The sequence below is a fragment of the Dama dama genome, chromosome 1, assembly GCF_033118175.1.
Source record: "Dama dama isolate Ldn47 chromosome 1, ASM3311817v1, whole genome shotgun sequence".
Taxonomy (NCBI): domain Eukaryota; kingdom Metazoa; phylum Chordata; class Mammalia; order Artiodactyla; family Cervidae; genus Dama; species Dama dama.
The window spans coordinates 81388172-81403024 of record NC_083681.1 but is presented as its reverse complement, the minus strand read 5'-3'; the positions used below and the strand labels follow the sequence as shown (position 1 = coordinate 81403024).

At 55.3% G+C, this 14853-nt stretch overlaps 1 protein-coding gene across 3 annotated transcripts; it reads left to right on the top strand.

The window, feature by feature from the left end:
- Positions 1–402: 402 nt before the first annotated feature.
- UBE2L6 (ubiquitin conjugating enzyme E2 L6) lies at positions 403–12852 on the top strand. Of its 3 annotated transcripts, XM_061153970.1 has the most exons (4): positions 403–831; positions 5592–5687; positions 8803–8989; positions 12122–12852. In XM_061153970.1, the coding sequence occupies exons 1-4, from the start codon at positions 418–420 to the stop codon at positions 12271–12273; spliced, it is 849 nt and encodes a 282-aa protein (XP_061009953.1). In that variant the 5' UTR covers positions 403–417; the 3' UTR covers positions 12274–12852. The 3 variants fall into 3 exon arrangements, with proteins under 3 accessions (XP_061009953.1, XP_061009959.1, XP_061009965.1); XM_061153976.1 differs by lacking the exon at positions 5592–5687; XM_061153982.1 differs by lacking the exons at positions 403–831; positions 5592–5687 and adding an exon at positions 6084–6273.
- The last annotated feature ends 2001 nt before the right edge of the window (positions 12853–14853 follow it).

Here is a 14853-nt window from a genome sequence, read left to right as displayed (position 1 = left end):
GGGAGCCTGGTGGGCTGCCGTCTATGGGGTCGCACAGAGTCGGACACGACTGACGCGACTTAGCAGCAGCAGCAGAGAAGGACTGAAGGCCCACCAGACCCCCGAAGCTAGAGAATGCGTCTGAGGGCGCCCCTCGCGGGGCCCTGCACCCAGCGGTCACCTGGGGAGGCGTCTTTGCCTCCCCACCCAGTGCCGGACGGCACAAGGGACCCCAAGCTCCCAGGGCGGTGGCCCTGGGGGCGGACGTTGTCTCCGGTGTCTCCCAGCCCTTTGTAGAGTTGGGACCCGGGGCCCAGAGAGGGTTAACGATTTGCCCAGGGCGGGCTCCGGGAATCCGCTGGCTGAGCTCGGGGCGCTGGTCTGCAGGTGGGGACCCCAGGCGGCCGGTCCGGGAGCTGCGCGCGCGGCGAGCATCGCATGTTACTCGGGGCGCGCGCGCGTCTGGAGCAGAGCGGGCAGAAGACACGGGAGGAGCCCCCGGCGCGGCCTCGGGCGGCGGGGCTACCGGAGACCCCGGATGGGCGGGCCCGGGCCCCGCGCCGCACAGCGCGACCGCGGGGCCCCGCGATGCCGCGCGCTCCCAGGCCTGCCGGGCTCCGGACAAGCAAACGCTCGAGCTCCCGGGCTCCGGAGCCCATCGGGGCCCCGGCGAGCCCCGCTCCTCGGTGGCCCGGCCCCGGAGGGCGGAGCGGAGCGGAGCGCGGGCGGGGCCCCTGGGGGCGCGGCCCCGGGGCGGGGCGCGCCGAGACCGCGGGCCGCTCTCCAGTCTGGCTCGTCCCCCAGAGCCCAGCTCTCGGTGCCAAGATGACGGCGAGCAAGCGGGTGGCGAAGGTAACCCCTCCCGCCCGGCTCCCCGCGCCTTCCCGGGCTCCGTTCCCCGCATCCTGCCCTCTGCTCCCCGAGCGCGTTTGGGGGACCCGGGCCTGCTGAGTCCCTGCGTCCCTGCCCCCTCCCCGAGGATCAGTGGGGCTGCGAGAGGGTCTGCAGTTTCGGGAGGTGGGAGGACATGGATGGGGGTGTCGCCGGTCCCCTGAGCTGTGCTGAGCCGCCTCCCCCAGCATTGGTTTCAGTTTCATTTCTCCTGCCAGAAACTTGGGACAGTTACGTGCGTCCCGGGGCGGGGCTTCCCTGGTGGCTCAGCTGGGCAAGGATCGGCCAGCAATGCAGGAGACCTGGGTTCGACTCCTAGCTTGGGAAGGTCCCCTGGAGGAGGGAAGGGCTACCAACTCCAGTCTTCTGGCCTGGAGAATTCCATGGACTGTATATCCATGGGGTCGCAAAGAGTCGGACACGACTGAGCGGCCTTCACTTTCAGGTGCGGGAAGGGTTGTTCCCTGGCCTCTTCCTGGAGCCAGGCGCTTTGTTGGCAGTGGTGCAGGTGACTTTTAAGCAGAGATAACCAGGATCCCCGTGCTTTGGTGCCCACATTAGAGCCCCGAGAAGGGGGACTTCCCTGGTGGTCCAGCGGTTAGGACTTCCACTGGAGGGGGCACAGTTGGATCCCTAGTCCGGGGACTAAGATCCCCAAGTCGTGCAGCGACCCCGCCCCCTGCAAAAAAAAACAAAAACAAAAACAAAAAGCCCAAGAAGTATGGGACGCTAAGTAGGAGTTGAGAGCAAAGTTCTCAGGGTTTTCTCCTGAAGAAAAGCTGCCAGGGCGAACCCAGAAGGTTACCTGGAGTAAATGGTGTGCAGTCGTCTGGTCTACAGATGTTGTTGAATGCCTCCCACATGCTGGTTCCTGCTCTAGGAAGTGGGGAGGCAGAGAAAACCAAAAAAGTCTTATCTTCATTCTGATCAGGGACACAATTTGAAGTGAGGTCGGGAAGGATGGGGAGGGAGGGATTTTCCCCAGGAGGGAAAACCCAAGGCATCTGGGGGACTGGGGTGTGGCTGGGATTGGACTTAGATGGGGAAGGTGGGGGAGGATTCCCTGGTGGCTCAGATGGTAAAGAATCTCCCTGAGGGTGGAGCAGTTCTGGGGAAGTGGGTCTGATACCCCTGAGGCTTTGAGTCTCTCAGAATTGCCCCTCCTGTGTGCAGGCGTGAGAAGGGTGAACAGGAGGTGCTACCCTCAGCCTCTGGGAAGAAAATGATCACAGGCTGGGGCACCCAGAGAAGGCTCAGCCCAGAAGGATTGAACTCTGGAGGTTGGCAGCAAAATGAGGCAGAGTTTTTCCAACTAAGCAGGAAAGCCGGGAGCCAGTATTTGTTTCCCCGGCACCATTGACTGTCGGGGAGTTTACATCAGTCATTTCAGTAACCCTGAGAGATGAGTCCTCTGCCCCCATTTCACAGATGGGGAAGTTGAGGCTCAGAAAGACTAACTTGATTGTCCTGGGTCACCCGGTAGGGAATGGTGGGCTGGGATTTGAGCCCGGGTTGGTGAGGCTCCAACCCAGAGGTTCTTTCAGTGGCTTCTCTACTTTCATTTTCTGTTCCTCTGAGTCAGATGATTTCTGAGCAGGCCTTGGGGAACAGCTGTGTTCTAGTGTGGGTTTCAACATCCCCAGGCATTGCGAAAGTCTTGACAGAACTCATGCATGACAGGTAAAGTCCAAGTTCCTCCAGTTTTGGTAAAGTTGGGAAAATGTCTCTTCCAGGGCTTTTCTGTGCAGCATGGGGCTTCCTTCTTGCTCGGGAGTCACAGACGATCCTGTTATTGGTAGCAGGAGATGCTTCTACTTTGGGATAACAGATCAGTGAGGGGTCATAGGCTCTGGGCCGTCTGTGGGCATGAACAGAGGTGGGGTGTAGAAAGATAAGAAACAGGGAATAATGGCGTGCTTGTACTTTGGGGCTCAGAGAAAGTTTGGGGGGGCACAGTGTGAAGGGTTCCCCCAGCTGTGGAAGGTCTTTGGGGACCTTTCTCTTCGCCTTTGTTTATACCAGAGTTTTGCAACTTTGTAGCCACTGATATTTGAGGCTGGATCATTTTCTGAAGGATGTTTATCACACTCCCTGTAGGGAGCAGCACTCCTCCACGTGTGGCAGCCAGAAATGGGTCTAGACATTGCCAGAAGTGCTGGGGGCGGGTAGATAAAGGAACCCCCGGCTGAGAGCCTCTGATTTACACCCCTTCAGAGTCCCAGGAAAACATGACCTGCCCTTGAAGGTCTTTTTTTAAACACGTTTATTTAGTTTTTGGCTGTCATGTGGCTTACAGGATCTTAGTTCCCCCTCCAGGGATCAAACTCCATGAAAGCCTGGAGTCCTAACCACTGGACAGCCGGAGAATTCCCTAAATGTCTTTTTATCTTTTTTTTTTTTTTAAGGTCTATTGCCCAGGGGAGAGGGAAAAGGGAGGGGCAGCATTGAGTAGGGGGTAAGAGGTACAAACTATTAGGTATAAGATAAACCACAAGGATATATATACTGTACAGCATGGGGAATATAGCCAACATTTTATAATAGCTATAGAGAGAGTATAACCTTTAGAAATTGTGAATCACTCTATCGTAACATATAATATTGCCCAGCAACTATACTTCAATTAAAAAAATTTTTTTAAAGATAAGAAAATACATTTTTAAAAAGGTCTGTTGTCCCACAAAAAGCACCCCAAAATGGAGAGCGGGATTCCTTGGTCTAATACTAAATTTGAGATGTGCTGCACACTTGGGCACACATCTCGGAGAATGGCAACGTGCAACAGAGCATTAAAGGCTTTGGAAAGTCCTTCAGGAAAGAACCCAGTGTAGCCGCCTAGTGTTTCCCAATGTGCTTGACCGTGGAATCCTTTTCCCGTAACAACTGTGAACTTTGAACGGGACATGCCGTACACCCCTGCTCTAACTGGGCCCTCCGCCCTGGTGCTTCGCCAGCTCTCTGCACGGCGGACTCCTATTCACACTGCAGGGCCCGGCGCGGTGTTGCCCGTGTGAAGCTTTCCTGCTCCCCTCCCCTGTCCTCTCTTCTCCTTTTGAGAGGGTAACAGGCAGGAAGGCCAGGGGTCTCCAAACGGAGGAAGCAGGCTGCAAGCGTCAGGCATTTTTTCTCTCTCTTAAGCAGCAGGAGGAAACAAGTGTGAGATTTTTTCCCCCTTCTTTATACAAATTTAAAAGGAGGTTTTTCTTAAAATTCTGTGTTGCCATGACACCCCCTGGCTCCACCTGAAGTTAACTTTTCTCAAACCTTGAGCTAACCAACGCATTTTCTTATGGAAATGTTTTTCTTAAGCTACGTTATGAGCTATGTATTTACCCTGGACTCTTTCTTCAAGTTGGTTCTGCTTAAGACTCAGAACCGATAAGAGCTCAACAAACCTGTATGTTTTGCTCATACATTGTTCTCCTCATCGATGTTAATGAAACTATGTATTTACTTGGAAACCTGTCTTTCTTCAAGACTCAGGTCAGTCGCTTTAGGGCCCGGGATGACTCCCCTGGTGCCAAGGTCATCTCAAAATGCATGCTGTGGGTGAGGGGCCTGGTGCCACTCTGAGTTTTGAGACATCTCCTTTCTCTAGTTAACAGCCTGCTGATAGGAGTATAACGTGCTGCCGAAGACTAGCAGGGCGGCACTCTTTCTGCCCCCTTCTGATGTCTATCTCAGAAGCTTTGTTTATCTCTTTATGCTTTAATAAAACTTTATGACACAAGAGCTCTGAGCAATCAAGCCTGGTCACAGGCCCGGGATTGAATTTGTCTCCTCCGGAGGCCAAGAATCCCAGCATCTTTCATGACTCAGCGACCACCTTTCACTTTCCCCTCCTACTGTGTGTCCACACTTCATTCACATAATCACACGTGTCTCTTCCACCACTCCAGTGACGTTCTCGAGGGCGCCGGTGTCTCAGTGACGTGTCCACAGAAGACGCTGTTGGGAGAACTCGGGGATGCTCAGATGATGGGCCGCCTTCCTGGGAAGGCGAGCGTCGCTTGTCCTCTGGTTTCTCTGCTTGGCGTGTGGCGTTGTCATCTGCCGCGTCTGCCTGAGCGGTGCCCCCTCCCCAGGCCTGCCCTGGGGCAGCCTGACCGGGACAGGCTGATGACTCTGCCGCCCGCCCTGCCCCGAGCTCGATGAGGGCGCGTCGCCATGCTGCTCGCCGGCGGGGAGAAGGGAGGCCGGGCGTCATGGCTCCCTAGGAAAGAACCAGAGGACAGACGGGAAGCACCTTGGTTTCTGGAGAAGAGGCTCCTCAGAGAGCAACCCCGTGGACTGTAGCCCGCCAGGCTCCTCGGTCCACGGGATTCTCCAGGAAAAAATACTGGAGCAGTTTGCCATTTCCTTCCCCGTGGGGTCTTCCCGACCCAGGGATCAAACTGGTGTCCTATGCATTACAAGGCAGATTCTTTACCGCTGAGCCACCTGGGAAGCGTTACGAGGTTTAACCCCACATTACAGTATTTAGACCCGCTGATTTGCATCACCCTCGGCCTGGTGCCTACGGAGCTGGGGTGAAGCTAAGAATCCGGTGATTCACTTAAGGCCCTGAGCACCGGGCCGGACAGGTTCTGAATGCGCAGTGGATGCCGGCTCCCGCTCTGCCGGCCTCTGTCCTGCTTGGCACTCGGGACGGCTTGCTGGGGCGGGGGAGGGGCCAGAGGCGGGGGAGACCCGGCTGACTGCCCGCTCTGTGCCCCCTGCAGGAGCTGGAGGAACTCCAGAAGCAGCTGCCCCAGTACCTGCGGAACCTGCGCAGCGAGGAGGACGACGTGCTGGTGTGGCACGCGCTCCTGCTGCCGGTGAGTGTCCGCGGGGAGGCGCTGCTGGACCGCACCACTCAGGGCAGGGGCCCGGCAGGGAGGGCTAGACCTGGCGAGGATTTTCCCTGCCGGAGAATCCTTCTTTATTATTATTTTTAATTTTGGCTGCACCGGGTCTCCATTGCTGCACGCGGGCTCTCTCTAGTTGCGGCGATCGGGGGCTCCCTCTAGCTGGGGTGCCCAGGCTCCTCATTGGAGCGGCTCCTCTCGTTTCAGAGCGCGGGCTCAATAACCAGCACACCGCCTTAGCTACCCCTCAGCATATGGGATCTTCCCGGACCAGCCATCGAACCCGCGTCCCCTTCATTGGCAGGTGGAGCCCTAGCTACTGACCCATCAGGGAAGTCATAGGATTCTTTTTTTCCACTGGAGGTGATCACTGGCAGAGGGGGTGTCTCTCTCTACATTGATTGCTTCTGAGGTCCAAGCCGATTGATGAAGAGGCTAAAAGGCTTTCGGACTTGGTGGGAGACCCCTTCTTCAAGCAGTAAGCACTGAGCCCGTCATGGAAGCTTCGGCAGACAAAGAGCGTCAAACACAAAAAGGCTTCCTTGTTGACTTAGAGGTAAAGAATCCGCCTGCCAGTGCAGGAGACATGGGTTCAATCCCTGACCCGGGCAGATCCCACATACCCGGGAGCAAGCAAGCCCGTGTGCCACTCTGTTGAGCCTGTGTTCCAGAGCCCGGGTCCACAATGCTGGCGCCCACCTGCCCCGACTGCTGAAGCCCAGCGCCCTAGAGCCCCCCCTTCGCTGAGCCCGCACCCATGGTCTTGGTCTGTGTCCCAGCCCCAGCCTCTTCACATCACCGAGAACACGTTTTCTTTATCTGCCCAGCATTTGCTCAGACACACCCGTGACCACTGAAGCTTCCTTTCTGCCTTCTGCTCAGGAAGAGGAAATTTCTTAAACCCTTGACTCTGAACTCGCGTATATCATTCTTTTTTAAAAAACTTCATTTCTTTGGCTGTGCCGGGTCTTAGCGCGGCCTGTGGGATCTGATTCCCAGACGAGGGATCGAACCCGGGCCCCCTGCATTGGGAGCACGGAGTCTTAGCCCCTGGGCCACCGGGGAAGTCCCACGTATGGCATTCTGACGGTCATCCTCCTGCCTGCTCTGTCACGAAGGTTCTGAAAGGGTTTGGAGCTTTTGCAGCAGCCTGGAGGCCCCTGTGTGCTGTGCTGGGCTCATCCGAGTCCCTGGGTCCCCCCGATAGGGGTGTGGGTTACTGCTCCCGTGGGGAACAGTCCAGTCAACCGTGCTGGGTCTCCATCCAGGCACGGCTGCTGCGACCCTGGGCAGGTTACTTGTATGCACTGAACTTGTTTCATCTGGAAATCCCGATGCTAATACCATGAGTTCTCATAATACTTACCACAATAGCTGACACATATGGAGTCCTTGCCATATGCCTGATATTCCAGGTCCCTAACGTGAATTAACTCAGGACTTCCCTGGTGGTCTGGCGGCTAAGACTCTGCTCCCAGCGCAGGGTGCCTGGGTTCAATCCCTAGTCAGGGAACTAGATCCCACATGTTGCAACTAAGACTCGGGGCAGCCAAATACATAAATAGTAAAAAAAAGAAAGAAAGCGGGTGCACTCTTCACTACCTTAAAAAAAAAAAAAAGTGAATTAACTCATGTAATCGTCACGCAAGCCATGTGAAGAAGGCTGTGATTCTTTCCGTATGGGAAAGCACAGAGATGTTCAGCTGCTTGCCTAAGGTCACACAGGTGTGGAGGGACAGAGCCAGGATCCACACTGAAGCCACGCGGCCGGAAGTCCACGTAACCCCTACAGCGTGACGCCTGGGCTGATGCGTGCCAAGCCTCAGCAGCAGGCAGCACAGAGCGGATCCCAGGAAAGCCCTCCAGTTGCTAAAGTCTAGAGGGTCTTCTGCTGGCTCCTGGCAACGCTTAGGCACTCCAGTTCCGAACTGTTGCTGTTTTAAGATGGTAAAATCCCCATAACAGTATGTACCGTCTTAACTATCTTTTTTTGGCTTTGCTGGGTCTCTGTTGCTGCAAGGGCTTTTCCCTAGTTGCAGCGAGCGGAGGCTACTCTCCAGTTGCCGTGTTCAGGCTTCTCACTGCAGTGGCTTCTCTTGTCGTGAAGCATGGCTCTAGGGCGAGGGGCCTTCGGTATTTGCAGCTCCCGGGCTCTAGAGCACAGACTCAGTACTTGTGGCGCACGGGCTTAGTTGACTTAGTAAACTAGTAAACTTAGTAAAGCGTCTGCCTGCAATTCGGGAGACCCAGGTTCGATCCCTGGGTCGGGAAGATCCTCTGGAGAAACAAATGGCAACCCACTCCAGTACTCTTGCCTGGAAAATCCCCTAGATGGAGGAACCTGGTGGGCTACAGTCCATGGGGTCACAAAGAGTCAGACACGACTGAGCGACTTCACTTTCATGGGCTTAGTTGCTCTGGGACATACGGGATCTTCCTGGACCAGGGATCGACCCTACATCCCCTCCACTGGCAGGTGGATTCCTAACCACTGGGCCCCCAGGCGAGTCCTAGAAAAATGGCCAAGAAAGTAAAAGCCTGAAAGCTCTCATCACAAGGAGAAGTTTTTTCCTATTCTTTGTCTTCATTTTTTTATGTGAGAAGATGGGTGTCAGCTGAACCTATTTTGGTAATTCTTTGACAGCATATGTGAATCTAACCATCAAGCTCGACGCCTTAAGCTTAGTGATGTGTATCAGTTATTTTTCAATAAAACTGGAAAGATGTTAATTACCGACATATTAAAAGAAGCTAAGGAGGTCCTGAGGACACCTCCAGTCAAACTGTACCCGTTTTTCAAGCGAGGAAACTGAGGCTTAGGGGTGGGAGGCAGCCGGCCCTCGGGCGCACAGCAGAAGCCAGGATCCGACTCGTGCAGGCCCCAGGCCAGGGCCCCACTGACCCACAGCCCGGTTGCTAAGTGAATGCAGGGGCCATCTGTGTCTGCGTTCACGGTCCTTCCTTGGAGTGGAGCAGAGGAAACCTGGGCCCTGGGGCGGGGCGGGGAGCGGGGACACCAGGCCCAGGTCCTGGGGGAAGAGGGCAGCTGTGCCTCGGCCCAGAGCATGACCCCTCTCTCATACAGGAGAGGCCACCCTACAACCTCAAGGCCTTCAGCGTGTGCATCAGCTTCCCCAGGGAGTACCCGTTCCAGCCCCCGACGGTGAAATTCACCACCAGGATCTACCACCCCAACGTGGACAGGGACGGGAGGGTGTGCCTGCCCATCATTAGCAAGAAGAACTGGAAAGCCAGCACCAGGATCTGCCAAGGTGAGGCTGGGTCGTGCCTGGCCGGGGGCCCGGGCTGAACGGGGGTGGGGGGTGGAGTCACGGGACCACTTTCGTGTCGGTCGTTCCTGTTTATTGTTGTTCAGTCGCTAAGTTACGTCGACTCCTTTGTGACCACAGGGACTGTAGCCTCCAGGCCCCTCTGTCCGTGGAATTTCCCAGGCAAAAAACTACTAGGGCTTCCCTGGGGGCTCAGAGGGTAAAGAATCTGCCTGCAATGCGGGAGACCCGGGTTTGATCCCTGGGTTGGGAAGATCCCCTGGAGAAGGGGAAGGCTACCCACTCCAGTATCCTTGCTTGGAAAATTCCATGGACAGAGGAGCCTGGTGGGCTACAGTCCATGGGGTTGCAAAGAGTCGGACACGATTGAATGACTGAATTTGCTGAATTCCCTTGTCTAACTCAATGAAACTAAGACATGCCGTGTGGGGCCACCCAAGACGGACGGGTCATGATGGAGAGGTCTGACAGAATGTGGTCCACTGGAGAAGGGAATGGCAAACCACTTCAGTATTCTTGCCTTGAGAACCCCATGAACAGGATGAAAAGGCAAAAAGATAGGACCCTGAAAGATGAACTCCCCAGGTCGTTAGGTGCCCAATATGCTACTGGAGATCAGTGGAGAAATAACTCCAGAAAGAATGAAGGGACAGAGCCAAAGCAGAATCAACACCCAGCTGTAGATGTGACTGGTGATGGAAGCAAGGTCCGATGCTATAAAGACAGATGAAGGGGCGGGCCTAATGACGATAAGTACATCACTTCATTAGGTACTCTGACACTGCGCTAAGATTCACACGCTCTTTTTAGTTCACTTTTTTTTTTTTTTTTTACTGAAGTATGGTTAATTTGGGGGGAAGGAAATGGCCACCCACTCCTGTATTCTTGCCTGGAGAACCCCATGGACAGAGGAGCCTGGCGGGCTGCAGTCCGTGGGGTTGCAAAGAGTCAGACACGACTGAGCGACTTCACTTTGCTTTTATGACTCACTTACAGTGTTGTGTTCGTTTATGGTACACACCAAAGGGACCCCGGTGTACACATGCATGCGTATGCTTCTCATATTCTTTCCCACTGCCGTTTATCATAAGGTATTGAGTACAGTCTCCTGTGATACACAGCAGGGCCCGCTGTTTCTGTATTTTACTTACAGTAGTTTGTATCCGCTCACCTCAAACTCCGAGTGTAACCCTCCTCTCCTGCTTTCCCCCAGGTCTGTAATGAGTTCACTTGTATCTTTTTACGATCCCCCATGTAAGTGATATCACATGGTATTTGTCCTTCTCTGCCTGACTTCCTTCATTTCATACGGTAATCTCCAGGTCCATCCGTATGTTGCTGCAGATGGCATCCTTTCACTCTTTCTTATGGCTGACTGATATTTCCCTGTACCTGTCTACCACATCTTCTTTGTCCACTTCCCTGTCGATGGACATTTAGGTTGCACCCATGTCTTGGCTATTGTAAATAGTGCTGCTGCCAACACTGGGGTACACGTAGCTTTTTGCATTAGCATTTTCTCTGGGTATCTGCTCAAGAGTGTGATTGCTGGATCATTCGGCAACTCTACTTTTAGTTTTTTAAGGAACCTCATACTATTTTCCATAGTGTCTGCACCAATTTACACATCCCACCAACAGTGTAGGAGGGTTTTCTCTTCTACCCACCCTCTCCAGCATAAAAATTCACTTTTTTATTCCATATGGTATTTTTTGTATACATCCATGGATGACAAATTGAAATTATAATGGATTAATCATAATTCAGGAATACAAAAGTGGAGCTGGGTGGCCCTTGAGGACTTGGTCTCAGATACGTCCCTGCACCACTGAGAACCCAAACTTTCTAACCCAGGGAAATCAGTCATTTCTAACACACCGACCTCATTCAGTGCCCCTGAGAAGCCCCTTGAAACAGTGCTCTCACTGGCCCCATTTAATAGATCGGGATACTGAGGCGTGAGAGGTGAGCACTCACCCGAGTGGGCAGACAGCAGAGCTGGGATGGGAAGCCTCCCTCGGCCGGCTCTGAACCGCGCGGCTCAGCAGAACTTTCTTCACTGATGGAGTCGGTCCATAGCGGCCCTGTCCAATGCCACAGACACTGGCCCCATGCAGCTTTCAGGCACTTGAAGTGTGGCTGTTGTGACCGTGAACTGCATTCCTAATTGTCGTGAATTTCAATTAACTTAAATTGAGATGACCACACATGGCTGGCAGCTACATGTCGGGCACTGTGGGCCTAGACTGCGGACGTGATCAGTGTGTGATCAGTCCTGTGTCGGGACTTCCCTGGTGGTCCAGTGGCTAACACGCTACACTCCCCACGCAGGGGGCCTAGATTTGATCCCTGGTCAGGGGACTAGATCCCACAGGCCGCAACTAAAGATCCATAACGAAGACCCAGAGAAGCCAAATAAATACTTTAAAAAAAATCCCACCTCTGGATCAGCTCGGGAGTTCTTAACCCTGGAAAGCAGAGGGCTGGGGAGAGGGGGAGGTGTGGTCCTCGGTGAGCAGCGTGCTCTGACCCAGAAACCCATGTTTGTGTGCATGCCGACGTGCACAAGGGGGGGGCACCGCCTTCGCCAGGCTCCCAAAGTCACCCGTGAAAGATTTTGAGCCACGGGGCAGGAGTGGTTTCCAGTCTTGAGCCTCGGAACCCTTTTTTCCACAAATAAAAAATTTTTGGAATCCTATTACCGCCTCCACGGACATGAATTTGAGCAAACTCCAGGAGATAGTGGAAGACAGAGGCGCCTGCGTGTTGCAGTCCTCGGGGTCTCAGAGTCAGACGCAACAAAAGCAGAGCGGTTCTGGCTGAAAAGGGAACAGAACCCAGAAACCGCGTTGATCTCACCGACCCCCACGACGGGGGTTGTTGAACAGCCTCTGTGACACCGTGGAACACAGGTTGAAAACCACCGAGGCAACTGCTCGTGAGAGCTTTGGACAGCGTCATCCGCGACAGAGTGGCATCTGATTTGGTCGCAGAGCCGTCCTAAGATGTGGGCTGGTGTGGGGTGTCGGGGGGATCTGGGAGTGGGCAGCATCGCTCCCTTCCCAGGAGTTTTTTCTCTCCCTCCTGATGTCCTGATCCGACTTCTCTCCCCAGTCTTGGAGGCCCTCAACGTGCTGGTGAATCACCCGGAGCCGGGAGAGCCCGTTCGGCTAGAGCTTGCAGAGCAGCTGATACAGGACCCAGAGCTGTTTGACCGGACGGCCCAAGAATTCACCCTCCAGTTTGGAGTGGACCGGCCCTGCTAACCCGGCTTCTGACCCTGCCGCTTTCTGTGTGACGGATGGACGCCCCTCGTGGACGGGGGGTGGGGGGGCAGCCAGAGCCCCTTGGCGATTTTGCACCTGCTCGTGCCTTCCAAGATTTCCTTCTTAGGTTGTGTGTGTGTGTGTGTGTGTGTGTGTGTAGCGGGCGGGGACTGCCGTTATGAGTGTGGACCCACTGGCCACAGCTATGCTTTCCCCAGCCCCTTTCTCTGCCCCGGAGCCAGAAGCATTTACGTTTGCAGACTCGAAATCCAGCTCTCCAGTGCTCTGGGATGGGGGTTCCTGGTCCCACCGACTGGTCCATCTTAGAGACTCAGCCACCTTCCCAGCCGGATGAGCAGCCAACCCGAACCCCCGCCCCCCACAGGGCCCTGCTTGCGGGGGGCGGGGGGCAGCTCAGGTGGGATGACAGGAGCGGTCTGGGGGAGGAGGGCCTCTTACCACGTGCTCTGGGGATGGAGCGGTTTAATCATAGACAGGTATAGATTTAGGTGCAAAACCTTTCCGTTTCCACTGATGACCCATAAAGTGAAGACTCTCCTCTCCACCCCAGAAATCTGACTGTGCGGTCTTTCGCTTTCTTTTTTAAGATTTACTTCTGCGTTTCGTTTTTTGGCTGTGCCTGTAGTGTCCGCAAGGGGGAGCTACACGCTAGTGGCAGTTCCTGGAGTCTCGGCAAGGGGGCGCTCCTCGCGAGTCGCAGCCCCGGGCTTCCCATCGCACGGCCTCTCTTGCCGAGCACGGGCTGCAGGCACACGGACTCAGTAGCTGCAGCTCATGGGCTCGGTAGTTACGGCACGTGGGCTTAGTTGCCCCGCGGCCTGTGGAGTCTTCCCGGACGGGGGATCGAACGGGGGTCCCTTGCACTGCAAGGCGGAGTCTTAACCACTGGGCCACCAGGGGGGCCCTGCCTGCCTGGTTCTTAAACCACTGCTGTCCCCGTTCGGTGGCGGGTTCTCAGGGCTTTACGCCGGGAGGGGCTTCCCGTCCAGCTTGAGTCCACGGGGAGCCGTGGAGACTGTGTGTCTGCTCAGCCGTTAAACACAAGGGTCCACCTGAGCCTTCACTCAGGGGGCAAGTGGCTCATCGGAGGAGGCTGGGGTTTAGCTTGCTTCCGCCTCAACGGAGGGCTCGCAGGGCGCGGAGCCTTGTGTGACCCCCAAGCACTGTGGGGAAAGCTGGCTGTGAGGGGCCCGGCCACCCTCAGCCAGAGGGGTCGTCGACCCCCCCACAGGAGTGACGCCCCCGTTCAGGCAGGAGGCAGCCAAGGCTAACGCAGCCGTCGGGTGGGCTGCCACGTCCACCCCGCTCATCTGGGCAGAGTCCGCACCTCTGGCCGCAGTGCCAAGCGGGCGGGTTTCCATTTCTGTGTTTTCACGAGCCGTTCTCATCAGCGCATATGCTCCCAACAGCCGATAAAGCCAGACAGGATTGTTAGCAGGAAATTAAGAGTCAGCTCTGGGCTTCCCCGGTGGCTCAGCGGTAAAGAATCTGCCTGTAAGGCAGGAGATCCAGGCTCCATCCTTGAGTCGGAAAGATCCCCCTGGAGGAGGGCATGGCGACCCACTCCAGTATCCTTGCCTGGAGAATCCCATGGACGGAGGAGCCTGGCGGGCTGCAGTCCACGAGGTCGCACAGAGTTGGACACGACAGAAATACCTAAGCAGCTGCAGCAGTGTACTCAGCTCTAGGGCTCATCTCTAGTGAGCAGTGGGAAAACAGTCAAAACCTCAGCCAGCGTTGAGGGATTACCTGAGCACAAGGGAGGAGCTTCTGGGTGCGGTGGTTCTAAAACCACTGGCTTTTTTTTTTTTTTTCCCATTTTTTGGGCCTCACCACACAGCATGCAGGATCTTAGCTCCCTGACTCGGGATTGAATGCGTGCCCCCCTGCAGTGGAAGTGTGGAGTCTTAACTACTGGACTGCCAGGGAAATCCCCAAACCATGGGCTTTTCAGAGACAGAACGTGGAGTATCTTTGAGTCAAAGACATCACCTCCAGGTCCCACGAGCCTAGTTTGAGTGGGAGTTCTAGAGAATCTTCTACAGCAGTCCCTGTCCTGGAACTCCCTAATCTAGAAGTGTGGAGAGAGGGAAAAAGCTGTGGCCAAGTGCCCCCCCCCCCCCCGCCCCCGTGGCTGGAAACGTGAGGATGTCGTTGCTTTGGGCCACCGCTTAGAGAACGTTTGTGTGGCAGGCCCCAGGCGAGGCCTTTTGTCCTCTGTTGTCATCCGTTGTTAGTCGCTAGACTGCTAAGTCGTGTCTGACTCTCTTTGACCCCGTGGACTGCAGCACGCCAGGCTCCTCTGTCCCCCACTGTCTCCCAGAGTTTGCTCAAAATCATGACCACTGAGCCGGTGATACTGTCTACGTGATCCCATTTAACCCTCACAGCACCTGCGGGATTCTGAGCCGCTATTATCCCCGTTCAGATGGTGAACTGAAGCTCAGAGAGCTTCGCTCAGTGGCCCAGGGACACACACCTTCTTGGCGACGAGACCCAGCACACTCCTGTCCCAGATGCCTGTCACGGTTGTTGAGAAAATCACATCAGGTGAGGAAA

What these genes read in the sequence shown, in the direction of transcription:
- UBE2L6 (XM_061153970.1), top strand. Translation starts at nt 418, where the DNA reads ATGTTACTCGGGGCGCGCGCGCGTCTGGAGCAGAGCGGGCAGAAGACA. An exon ending in CGAGCAAGCGGGTGGCGAAG is followed by an intron (nt 832 to 5,591) that starts GTAACCCCTCCC and finishes TGCCCCCTGCAG; the next exon opens with GAGCTGGAGGAACTCCAGAA. An exon ending in GGCACGCGCTCCTGCTGCCG is followed by an intron (nt 5,688 to 8,802) that starts GTGAGTGTCCGC and finishes TCTCTCATACAG; the next exon opens with GAGAGGCCACCCTACAACCT.